This window comes from Salvia splendens, chromosome 12 (assembly GCF_004379255.2).
Source record: "Salvia splendens isolate huo1 chromosome 12, SspV2, whole genome shotgun sequence".
In the NCBI taxonomy this organism is placed as follows: domain Eukaryota; kingdom Viridiplantae; phylum Streptophyta; class Magnoliopsida; order Lamiales; family Lamiaceae; genus Salvia; species Salvia splendens.
The window spans coordinates 15,020,723-15,033,981 of NC_056043.1; the positions used below are offsets into that span (position 1 = coordinate 15,020,723).

The 13,259-nt window shown below is 35.2% G+C and overlaps 1 protein-coding gene across 3 annotated transcripts; it reads right to left on the reverse strand.

Annotated features, from left to right (window-relative positions):
* Window positions 1–1,056: 1,056 nt before the first annotated feature.
* LOC121758619 (protein HAPLESS 2) lies at window positions 1,057–8,552 on the reverse strand. 3 transcript variants are annotated; one of them, XM_042153993.1, is made up of 18 exons: window positions 8,062–8,551; window positions 7,862–8,005; window positions 7,648–7,736; window positions 7,434–7,473; window positions 6,418–6,475; window positions 6,268–6,328; window positions 5,831–5,909; window positions 4,961–5,095; window positions 4,448–4,642; window positions 3,966–4,046; window positions 3,785–3,885; window positions 3,461–3,578; window positions 3,161–3,193; window positions 2,972–3,065; window positions 2,758–2,846; window positions 2,188–2,300; window positions 1,689–1,789; window positions 1,057–1,597 (listed from the first exon to the last, which is right to left on the reverse strand). In XM_042153993.1, exons 1-18 carry the CDS (start codon window positions 8,233–8,235, stop codon window positions 1,230–1,232), a joined length of 2,073 nt encoding a protein of 690 aa, XP_042009927.1. In that variant the 5' UTR covers window positions 8,236–8,551; the 3' UTR covers window positions 1,057–1,229. The 3 variants fall into 3 exon arrangements, with proteins under 3 accessions (XP_042009927.1, XP_042009928.1, XP_042009929.1); XM_042153994.1 differs by lacking the exon at window positions 4,448–4,642 and having other exon boundaries at window positions 8,062–8,552; XM_042153995.1 differs by lacking the exon at window positions 8,062–8,551 and having other exon boundaries at window positions 6,268–6,341; window positions 7,862–7,906.
* Window positions 8,553–13,259: the final 4,707 nt, after the last annotated feature.

Sequence of the window (13,259 nt, forward strand, 5' to 3'; positions counted from 1 at the left end):
CCGCGTCGCCTTGAGTTCCTAGACCTAGTGTTTAGTGGATTCATTGGACTTGGCAGCTCGATCTAGAAGTTTATTATACACACACTCACACTAACGACAAGCGTGTTTCAATAGCTCTAGACCTCATGTTCGTGCTACTCTTCGCCAGCTTCCAAACAACGTCCTTGGCACTCACCTTGGCCATCAAGTTAATTGTTTTGCAGTGAAACAATGAGGCTGGCTAATATAGTATGCCCTCCAGCTGTACACCTTGACCCTTCCAGATATAGGAATTCACTTGAATTCAACACATGGAGATCCCACATCGACATCGACTTGGTGAAGATCTCATCTAATCTATATAAGTGTGGATAACCCTCCCCCTTATAAGGCCTTTTAAGGGGTAAGTGGCCCATTTCTAATAGGAGGCAAGATTGCCTAACATGTATTGTATAATGTGGGCACTGCAGCTGCAGGGAATACACACAACAGTGCATCAAGAAACTTCATGGCATGCGAAATTGTAATTGAAAATGGCTGTCTTTCTACACTGCTTACTGGAGTAACAAAATACAAGTAACCATTCTAATTCAAAAATTGTGAGACGTGGTTATGTATGGCGTGGCTGGACAAGTTTTATGTGACTGAGGCATGTCTGTGATGACGAGGCATGGTTGTTCCACTATTGTGGACACCCTTACGTGACTTCTTAGCAATTCTCTGTTGGGGCGAACAAAGTACAGCAAGTAAAATCCTTAATCACTACTCCCTTTGTCCCCAAACAATAATCTTCTTTTTTCCATTTTATTCAAGTTATCTAACACCAAATTTTATTCAAATAAATAAGATTGTCACTAAAATTAAATTTCATTAATGAAAAGGAAAAGAATTGCCAAATATCTGTTTCTTAAATAGTACTTCCTTCATTTCTTAGTGGTGGAGACAATTTTTTACTACTTTTTACTAAAAACATAAGAGTGGCAAAATGTGTTATTTTTTACTAAAAAAGGAAATGACTCTACTACTATGGAACGCTCAAAATGGAAAAATGATTCTACTACTATAGAACGCCCAAAATTGAAATTAAAAGACATAGCAATTTCATACCAATGCAACTGTAACATACAGTAGCAAGTGTAGAGAGATACATTAAGTGAAAAACATACATGCATATGCAAGCTTGAAGTATTACTATCACTGCGATCAAGTCCAGTCATTAGAAGTAGAATGGTGTTCGTTTGTTTAAATAGTTATCTCGAGTCATACCCAGGAGGAATTTTGCCTTTTCTGCGATGATGATGCCTAACTCTATCCTCTTCCTCCAATATGCTCAAACCCTTGAGTCTCGTATGCCTGTGTTTGTCCTTATGAACATGCTGCGGATAATAACTTTCCTCGGTTCTGCTTCTATGCCTATGATCAACACGACTGTTTCGCTTCCTTTGAGCATCCCGCTTGTGATGTTGATGCTTCCTATCGTGCCGGTGAATGAGATCATCTCTATAGTGCTTCCGCGGATGTTGATCTCTTTCCTCGCTATTCCAGAAATGATCCTCCCACCAGTCATATATAGGATCAAACAGCCCTTTCTCATGTAAAAGCCAAACAAGCACAATCGCTGCATTCTCGGAAAAGATGACATCTCACTAACTCAAACCTTCTGTCGTGGCATGTTTCAGAAAAAAATTAATTCACAACTATGGTGGTACCTGTAGGGAAGATCGCTAGAAACAGACCGAACAACAACATCCAACTAATGCAGATATACTGAATGTGGCAGCTGAAGTCGAAAAAACCGGAGCACTTCTTCCTGCTTGCCACGAATCACAGGTGACTGTTAGGTGCCAACTTAAAACTTTCAGCGCAATTTGTGGCATGAAAGTCAACACAACCAGATCACATGGAGAAATGGTATCATCACAGTGATAAGAAGACATAATTGATGACACAAGTAAAAGTATGCAAGTGACATAATACATAATGTACAAATTCTGCATCCGGTGTTATCCATTTGTTGTTATCTTTCAAAGAATATTACTAATGGCTTTATGAAAAATTAAAAAAACAATGTAGTACTAATACATAGAGAGAACCTATCTACAAAAATAAGTTTTAAAAATCCCTGTAAAAAAGAACTCCAAATAACCTGGTAATAATATTTTTCAGAATTTGAAAGATTGACTCTTCCTAGTTAGGAAAAGAGAGCACCTGCAATTTTTTCCAGTAATGAAATCTGCCAAGAAGATCCAAAACTTATTCCACAGCTCCTCAATGGATTCAAAGAACCCATTTACACCGGTCGTTGGAGGTTTAAATGGAGTCTGCAAAATCGAGCATGATTAATGGTGTTAGATTGAAGAATCCAAATCCATTCAATCATGAATATTTTACCTATAAAACTTTGACAGCCAGCATCAAGTTGTTGAGAAAAAAGTAAAGTTATCATGCATTAGCTACGCATAATGTTCTTGTTCTTGCTACATTCAATTTAATAGAGTACAAGGTTTTTAACAAAATTATGGTCTCCTAAACCAATGAACTGCGTAAGTGTATGAAAAGTTAAAAAACTATCATATTCTCTTTGAAAAAACTCTGCTTTTGTGATAGGTGGTTAAAAAATATGAATCTCCAAGATTATTGTTATACAAACTTAGATTATTTCTTCAGAAATTTTTTAAGAGGGAAGAAGAAAACTCAATAAATCGTCATTTTCTTTGTCAACTTCATACAATTCCACCATTACTTCTAAGGTATTTTAATATAGAACTTCGACCAAACCTGTGATCCATTATCAAGAATAGTAGCTGTAGTAGTGAATTGACACTCTGCTCTATCAACTTCACTAAAATCGGAGTCCTTCAGGATGGCTGTAATCAGACCATAGGTAAAAGGAATCTATTCAATATTCACAATATCTAGTTATATGGTTAAAGAAAGTAAAATATATAGAGCATCAGGTTTATAAATTACTCAAACCAATTCACAACTATACCTGAGCATGCATATCTAGCAGCTTGATCAGTAGTTGGGTACAATTTAAATGATCTGGTTACTACTTCTTTCGGCTTCATTATGTAGAATTGTTCCTGTGCTATCACAAATAACATGATTAATTACCAATTACTATCTCTTTTCATGTTCATATACTATATGATCATAGAGTAGCGACACCTAAACATACCTCCATTTGGCTCACCCCAGATGAGCAATCAAACTGCAAGAAAGCCCAATCAATTAATAATGTAAATTTGAGCACAAGCGAACACTATTTCCATGAAAATCCAGCTTTCTCACGTTTAAAACATTATGAAGGATTTCAAAAAGAAGCCCTTGAATAAAAATATACTCCGTAATTAGAAAACTCTTAGTTTAACATGGCATTCGTTCAAGTCAACCCAAAATAATTTTGTGTTATCTCTATTCAGTAAAAGTGATCATTTGAAATTGTTGTCCAACTGTTTAGTTTTTACACCAATCTTACAGTAAGGCTATAGGATGCTTCAACTTCACCAATATTTTTTGTTTTGATTCTTGCAGTACCAAATTGTGTCAGGGCTTCAAAAGTTGGTACAGTTATGTCTAATATTTTTCCAGGGCTCCTGCAAAAGGTATGACTTGATCAGTCTTTAAACATGTATCACAGTAGAAAATTAAGAAGGTGGGCCTCATTTTTGCTGCTTAAAAGATGGAAGAAAATGCATCAGATGACTCCCCTTCTTTTTATGGATTCAAAATTTCAAATCATACATTTTCTGTAATCATGAAACAGGGGGAGAGAGGACAACAGGACATAATGAGGATTAACCTTTGATAGACATATTCTATGTCATCAGCTCTCAGTTCGATCAAAAGGTTTGAGTTAAGAACTTCCGTTATCCCTATTGAAAATGCATGACTTCCGCCACCCTGTAGATTATATAAAGTGATTAGGCCTTCAGTGATGCACTCTTCAATATCCATAACGTAAGTATGCCCTAAATCATTACTGGATGCTGATTTATCCTTTCAAACCTTCCTTGCACACAATAAAGAGGAACCTGATTGCGGTTAATTCGGTTCTGGTCTGCCTGAAAATATCGAAAAGTGTCATTTCAGTTGGATTGTAATCCTTGACAGAACTCTTATATCAAGACTACATATACTCACGCCATAAGTTACTCAATGCATATAAGCAGGTAATTTAGATACTTCAGTGAAGAAAGCTTCCTGTGACCATTTTTTGTATCGGTGGGGCTATACTATCGAAGAGAGAAACTAGTAAAGGATAAATGCTGTTTCCTCTGACCATTTTTTGTATCCAAGTAAGACTACCAAGAAACTACACTGACTCACCAACACATGAGAGAACACAATTCCATCCATGCTCACCAAGAAATTAGATGATTAATTTTTTAACAGAGAAATGTATATGCAAAGATGCAGGAGATAAGACACTTGATGGCCAGAGGGATTCGGGCTAGATACTAACTTCCCAAAAATTCCATAGTTGATTATGCAAACAACTCCAATACGGTGCAGCACAAAAGTCTGGCTGCATGTTGAAAGCCTCGTAACTGACACCAATTTTGTTGCATTCAAAACCATCTAATGTAAAACGGACTCGTTCAAGAAGCATCCACATTGTAAAATTGCTTCCAAGATTTAGAGGATGACCTGGAACACCCTTCAATAAGAGGAGATATTGATTATGATTCAAATATGAAACCCTTAACACCTTAATTGATAGGGAAAAAAAGAATCAGAAATTTGTGCTACTTTCCTAACTCAGTGGTAAATTAGGCTTTATCAACTGAATTATGACTCTGGCCTTCAAATTTTGAGGCATCTTTATGCTATATAATGAAACTGAAGAATTATTATGATGTAATCCAATTCATAACAGCTTTTGCAAACCAGCATGTCACTTAAAATATAATAGTCTTTGTAGAAATTGAAAAGTACACAGCGTTCATTCAATGTGAATAGAGCACCAGACAGCTACCTCTCTAGGAATAACCAGGAAGAAGTCTTCAAATGACGGAATATCAGTGTATCCAACAAAATCCCCAACCAGATTCACCCTCAAAAATTTGTCATCAGATATTGCAGTCCTGTTTTTAGGACCCACAATAACTTCCTGCTAACAATGCCCCAAATTAGTTCTTGTTTGGATGATAAATTAGGATCTGATCAGTTAAAGGTGCAGAAACGAAGCATCAAAAGATAAATTAATAAAGCACCAGCAGTTGTAAGGCACATATTTAGCTTGTACCATGTATGTATTTTTACCCACCTTAGGGAATTCTCATCACTTATAACCAACTTCGGTTTAGGTCAAAGAGGAAAATAAAGGGGAGATATGCTCTCTTCCTCCTAAATTATTGGGAAGCATATGTTTGCGCTTGCATAAGAGGCATAAATTTTTTTTATAAGAAGCATGTAAGTATTTTACCAATGATATGTTACCTTAATCCAATATATAGCAGTCTAGATATGTGTTTCCATAATTCACTTTATAGCAAAACTTAGTCATCCATACATTGCTTCCCCAACTTGCTTCAGCATTTGTAACTTAATGAGCAGCCTAATTTGGGAGACAAATGCTGATATTTATCCTACAAGGCTACAATAAGCATAATATATTATTCAAATCTACTTCAAATCAAAGAGAAGGAATACCACAAAACGCAGTAAGAAGAACTTATGTGATGAGACAAATGGTGTAACGATATCTTGGAATCTGTCTTAACCTAAATAAGCATAATTTATTATTCAAATCTACTTTAAATCAAAGAGAAGGAATACTAGAGAAGTATGACAAGCATGCACAAAACGCAGTAAGAACTTATGTGATGAGACAAAAATGGTGTACCGATATCTTGGAATCTGTCTTAACCTCAATCCGAATACTAAATCCAACAGAGTGTTGTGCAATACCATACACATGGAACCTGGTACCAACATAATAATAAGAAAAATGGAACGTCTGAAGGGAGAGAAGGTAATATTTAGTGCAACTTGTGAATGTAATGGATCAGATATGCATCAATCATAAGATTCGTTACCGTGACTTTACATCTAGTGTATGCATGAAGTGCACTCTCTCTAAAACCTATGACACTATTAACTCATAACTTTATTATTTAAATGACATAAAAAGTTGGTGCAATGGATTTAGGACACTACATAGACAAACTTATAAGTTGCAAATGATAAACCCCTATTTCAGATAGTGTATAGCTTGTCTCACTTTTGCAGTTGACATGAAAATCCTTGGAAGAAAAAGAATACCAAAAAGAGTTACCTTACCAATCATCTGTAAACCGAAGACAGTGTGCTGTGTTTGCCTTGCCTTTTACCAATTTGTCAACTAAACAATTAAACTGCAAGTCACTCCATACTTCATAACAGTTTAAACAGAATCCAAATGTTGACTTGATACAGGTACAATAAACTTACAAAAATTTCCACAAGATGATGGGACCCTGCGCTGGTCTCCACAAGGACAGCAAGTTGGCTATGCATAACGGAAAATAATTTCATGTTATAATAGGAGAAGCCAAAGGGACTACAACAATAACTGGAAATCTAGTGAAATTCTGGAAGACCCTAGATATTGAAACCTGTATGGAGATTGGCGAATGTATATGAAGACATTGATCAGTATAAACATATACTAACATATTCTATCTTTATGTCCTTCCAATATTGTCAACAATGAAGCCAGAATCCTAAATTAAAACTTCTAAATGCCCTTCATTAATTCCTCAGAATAAATTTAAAAAGAAAAATTGACTTTTACCAGCCCTTTCTGAACTTTCTTTACTCACAAAGCTATCTCCAAAGATTTTTTGGTCAAGGAAGTAGTTTATGAAGGTTAGAATTTGCTGTATTAAGCACTAAGTGGCGGCTAAACAACTTCTTCTGCCAGACTTCTAACTAGTTAAGGAAATATATTATCATACTCTGCTTATTTGTGATCAATATGTTTGGAGGGATTCATGGGATGAATACTTTGACGCACCAGAAAATTGAAACTTGAAAAACTATCATATTGGAACAGTCCAGAAGTTTATATATATGTATGTGTGCTCATCCCAGATAGTTGGAACAGTGTAGAAGTTAAATCTAACAATAAAGCACTTTTATTTAAGAGTGGAAAACTAAAAGCAAGGGCAAGTGTGTAGATTATGAAGACTAAGGGATTGCTTGAAACACTGAGATTGAGGGCTCTAATAAGTAGGTTTGCATGCTTATACTTGTTTGGAAATGGAAAAACTGGTTCATTAAGATCATTTTCATAACATTATTCCGGGAACCTCTACAATCATCAGAAACTTCCACAAACTGTATGTATGCTATTCGCATTTGTAAAATTTTACCAGTTACCTTTTTTCAGAGTGAAGTGAACGATAATGCGATCATAAAACGGATAATTAGTGTGAGGAGAAGGGTTAATACTTTCAAAACAATACCTGAGTATACTCAATAATATGACCATCCCCATCTCGCAACCTAAATTATCATTTCAAACACAATATACCATCAAAATGAAGAGTTGGATTCAAAAGTTTAGAAACTTGAAAGGCTACAAGGTGACATGAGATCGCATGCATACATAATATTACAAAGTACAAGCTATATTTTGAAAAAACTTGAAGCGGAAGGCTCATCAAAAAGTACACTTGCCTCTCACACATTTGAACTACATTTGCTCCGGCATCTCTCTCACATTTTCGTGTTTTAACATAAAATTCTTGGGGCTTATACGCGACATCCTGCGACAAATATACAGGAAAAATGATTCCACTACCTCATTATGTTTATGTTCACAAAATTGAGTAGAATCCATTAATAGGAAAAACGTAGACAATCAAAGAATAAGAATATGATTATAACATACTCTAATATATGTCAACTCGTAGAGCACATAAGCAGCGGATTTTTGAATGGTTATGACCGGCGGCACCCGAAGAGTACGCATGTAATTTGTGGAATTGTCCTCCGCCTCCACTATCTCCGCCACCATCGACGCCTCCTTCCCACTCTAAAAAAACAAAGATGGTGAGAGAGGAAATAAAGAAGGTGCAGAAACAGACTTACGGATTCGCTGGGAACGGCCAGGTCGAGGATGATTTTGGAAGTGCAGTTGAGGGGATCGTCTGAGTCGGAGACCTTTTGGCATTTTTCGAGTTTTGATTTGGAGAGGATTTGCAAGGCGAGGATGTCTCCGGAGAGAGAGAATAAGGCAATCGATAACAGAATTAGGGTTTTCATCGCTGTAGGTGGATTGGAAAAGGGGGCAAAAATATGAAATGGAAAAAAAAAACGGTTTTTGGCGGGCGAGTAACTGCAAGGTCTGCTTTTTTTTCTTTATTCTCTTTTCTTCAACAAGCAACAATACATGCGAATTTGGTTATGTGGTCGAAGATAATTGCGCAAGCCGATGGAGAGGATTACAGAGAGATCTCTGCGGCTTCGATCAAAAAGCGCATGCGATCTGGAGTTGGTTCAATTTTCCAAAACCACTTCAATTATCAACTCGTCGGTAAAAGATAAAAAAGGTGGTTAAAATGAAGTTATGATAAATCGATAATATCTTTTCGTAAAAAATGAAGGTATGTATGTATGAATGAATGAGTTTGGCAAGTAAAGTGTTGTTTATGAAAAAATAATTTCTTTATACATAAATGCGGATTTTAATATTAAACTCATAAAGTATTAGAGATAATGAAAAATAGTGGTTGACACGTGGTTAGTGGAAAATCAGGCTTAAATAAATATTCTATAACTAAATAAAAATTAATTTTTGTAGATAGCACAAAGTGAAAAAAGATACTTTCTCGATTCCATGGAAGATAACCTTTTTCCTTAGTCGGCACATGATTTTATATAATTGTATTTTGTTTGTTAAGTGAAGAGATTAAAGTAGAAATACATATGTTTCTATTTTTAGTAATGAGTCATCTTAATTGGGATCATCCAAAAAATAAATTGAATCATTTTTTATAGAACAAAGGATTACTACCATTGTAATCAGACATATTGGTGTTCCAAATATGCATTCCCATGCTTGGTATGTTTGGTTAAAAGAATAGATTGAAAAATGAAAACACCCACTTTCATGTCTTGTTTTTCTGTTTGGTAGTCCACCAAACAAGTTTACCGGAAAACATACGAGTTTTCAAACTCTTCACAGCACTTTGTACTTAGGGGTGGCAAATCGTACGTGTCGGATCGTTATCGTGTCGACACGATAACAACACGACACGATAACAACAAACACGAACATGACCCGTTAAGAAAACCCCAAACACGAACACGAACACGACCCGCTACCCTCAGACACGAACACGACACGAACCCATTAACGACACGAACCACTTCGGGTCAACACGACACGATAACAACACGTACATGAGATGACACGATAACGACTCGATAACAACACGACCTGATAACGATTAAACCTATTAAAAACATCCAATTGCTAATTACAAAATCTGATCTAAACATAAAAACATCAATAATTTCTTAGTAACAAAATCCAACAAATATCCAACAAAAATGAAAATAATAAGAATTAATAATATTATAATATTATTTCTTAACGGATAAAACGAACCCGACACGAACATGACACGAAATTTTCGTGTCCTTAACGGGTCGACCCGATAAGGACACGGACCCAATAAGCTCTGACCCGAACCCATTAATTATTTCGTGTCAGTTCGTGTCGTGTTATCGTGCCGTGTCAAAAATTGTCAGCCCTATAATTGTACTCCCTCCGTCCCAAGGAAGATGATCCCTTCCTTGAGCGGCATGGATTTTCATGCAACTTTATTTTGTGTGTTAAGTGGAGATAGTAAAGTAAGAGAGAGGGAATAAAGTAGAGATAAAGATGTTTCCCTTTTTAGTAATGAGTTATCTTGGTTGGACAAATTAAAATGAAAAGTGAGTCATATAATTCAATGGGACGGAGGGAATACTCAATTAAAAAAAGAAAGAAAAGGATTACCATACTTCCAATAATTTTGAAAATATGACATTTTTTGGCATTTCATGAAAATTTTTATGGGCAAGTCAGCTTGTTTGTTTTGCTAGAATTTTATTTGTTTGGTTTATAATCGAATTAAAAAAGTAATATTCTAAAAACAAGAAAGTACCAGTACAATTTTCTAGTGTTCTATTTTTCTAACTTTACTTATGTATAATTTTAGTTAATTGAAACATTAAAATAATTGATATTTATATTCATATTCATATTATGTTATAAGTAATTAATTAAAAAAATCTTAATGTCATTTTCAAATTATGAGTAACCAAAAATAATCTATGTATATATACTAAACTTTATCAATCAAAGGTGATAATGGAATAAATTAGAGGTTTTGGTGCGATTGAAGATAGAATATGATTGAAGATAGAATATGAAAGAATTTCAAGGATTAAGTGTGAAAATGGGAAGCCCTCAAAAAAAGGACTTTGAAATTTGTTAGGATATTTGGCGTAGGGCTGGCAAATCGTGCGGATTGGGTCGTTATCGGGTCAACCTGATAATGACCCAATCAAATAAGGCCTAACCCGAACCTGGCCTGTTAAGAAAACCGTAAATCCGAACACGAACCCAACCTGCTACCTTCAAATCCGAACACGACCCGCACCCGACACGAACCCGTTATTGACATGATATAATACGGGTTTACACGACACGCTAACGACCCAAACCTGATATTACACGATTAAAACCTGATATTACACGATTAAAACCTGATATTACACGATTAAACCTTAATTTTTAACCTAATTTACACAATTAAAATACGTTTTATACTATTTAAACCTAATTTATAAGAAATTAAAAAATTAAAGTAATATAGTATTTTTTTTAAAATAATAATAAAATTAATAATATTATTTCTTAATGGGTCACCCGTATCCGACCCGCATCCGACCCGAACCCAACCTGAAATTATTGGGTTCTTAATGGGTCAACTCGATAAGAACACGGACCCAATAAGACTTGACCTCAACCCAATAATTTCGTGCGGATTCGTGTTGGATTATCATGTCGCGTCGAAAATTGAGAGCCCTAATTTGGCGTCATGGATGAATAGTGAATACCAACCTGACCAAATCTTTGGAAAAGTATTCTAAGGTGAAATTTGAATCGTTATTGAGAAATATTCCTATAATTGTAGTGATGCTTAAGCTCCCTCCTACTTAGGGGATTAATTGATTTGGGGATGCCACAAAAGTGCATGAGATTTTCATTTCAAAACTAGTGTAAAGTGACCAAAGGATAGAATTACTGCCTTCATCCCCCAATAATTATCAACTTTGATTCTAACACGGCTTTTAAGAATTATAAAGAAAAGATGGTTGAAAAAGTTAGTGGAATATATGTAACACCCCTTACTCGGTTAATTCTAACCGAATAAGCGTCACATTTCGGTTCGACCGATAAACAAAACCTGCCTATTTAACCTGCATAACTTTTTTTCGTTTTGCAAAAACTCAACATATAACACTATTATATAAGTAACAAAACCTGTTAACACAACCATTTACTACTATGCATAACAAAATAATGATAACATGTTACGATAATTATTTACAACCCCACTAGCAAAACAAGGTTACATGACCTTACATCTCAAAACCAACTATGTATAACCAAAAGTTAGCGCAAGCATGCCACGTTAAAACTCCAACTTTACCAGCAAAAAGGGGTAGTGACTTGATACATGCTGCTGGCAACAAGCGAGTTCACTCGCTTCTATACTCTGCGAGAGGGAGAAGAAAGTAGGGGGAATAGAGAGCTTGGATTGGTGGTGTGTGCTACATGGTTCACAGTGGAGTGACCGGAATATTCGCGGTGGCTGGTCGGAGGGAATAGAAGTGCTGTCGAAATTTTTACAGAGGAGGGACTTACCGTGGTGAGAGAGAGCGAAAGAAAGAGGAGAAGGATAAGGATGAGTTTTTGATCAATTTTCTAATTCTTAATTCCATTTTCTTTTCCCCCTATTTTCCTAAACAAGACACGTCCCCTACTTCTCATCGATATCCCTCTATTTTTCTTTCTGCTTTTTCTTTATCTCATTCTTTTTCTTAATTTTTAATTTCCTATTTTTATCTCTTTTATTCCTAACAAAATCATATACTACATATAAAACCACTAACTAAAATAAAATTTCTAATTTCTAGTTCTTCTAAAGTTGAGATATTAAATATAGGTCTCAGAGCATTCACAATGGAAGGACCCTCCTCCCATTCCATTTCATTTCCACCTCATTGCTATTTTGTTTTAATTTTTTGCACTTCTATATTTAATATGTTATCAAATTAAATAAATTTAAATGCAAAAATAATATAATACCATTCCATTTCATTTCCACCTCGTCACTATTTTGTTTTAATTTTTTTGCACTTCTATATTTAATATGTTATCATATTAAATAAATTGAAATGCAAAAATAATATAATACATGAAATAAATTTTAATTGATCTCAAATATGTGATAACTTATTAAATAATTAGATGAAAACCTAAATATGTGACAACTTATTTATTTAGGAATACTAAAAAAATGATACTATTGTTTATTTAATAAATTAATTGGTCAACTAATAAGCCCAATTAGAATTAATAAAAGAAGTTTAAATACAAATTAGGGTTATATCTTCCGTCCCACAATAATTGTCACTCTTATTGTGGGCACGAGTTTTAAGAAATGTAAAGAAAAGTTGGTTGGAAAAGTTAGTAGAATGTGGGACCCACTTTTTTATATTGGTTTTATAATAAAATGTGAGTGAAGTGAGTTAGTGGAATGTGGGACCTACTTACCATTTATGGTAAAAATGAAGTGTGACAATTATTATGGAACGGACCGAAATGAAAAAGAGTGACAATTATTGTGGGACGGAGGGAGTATTTTTCTTCTTCCTCACAATGGAGGGCCGATCAAAGGGCCCTCGTCATTGGCATAGGCCGATACATCGGCTCGTTGGGGGAGGGGGCGATCGACGGCTTGTTCACCGCAATGGTGGGACGATGAGGGTGTTAGGATTGGTATACTGAAAATCATATTTCGAGCATGTTGCACGGATAGAATTGCTTGTATACAATAAACTCTACAATCCACTTTTATCCCAAGGCGAGAAGAAGTAATTTTGTCGCATTGATTTTTACTTGTGCATTTATAAGATGTATCTCAAACATTTAAATGTATAAGAAGCAAATAAGTTTAATTCTTCTACATAGTAGACTGGTCGTGAACGACGTTCACAGAAGGTGACGC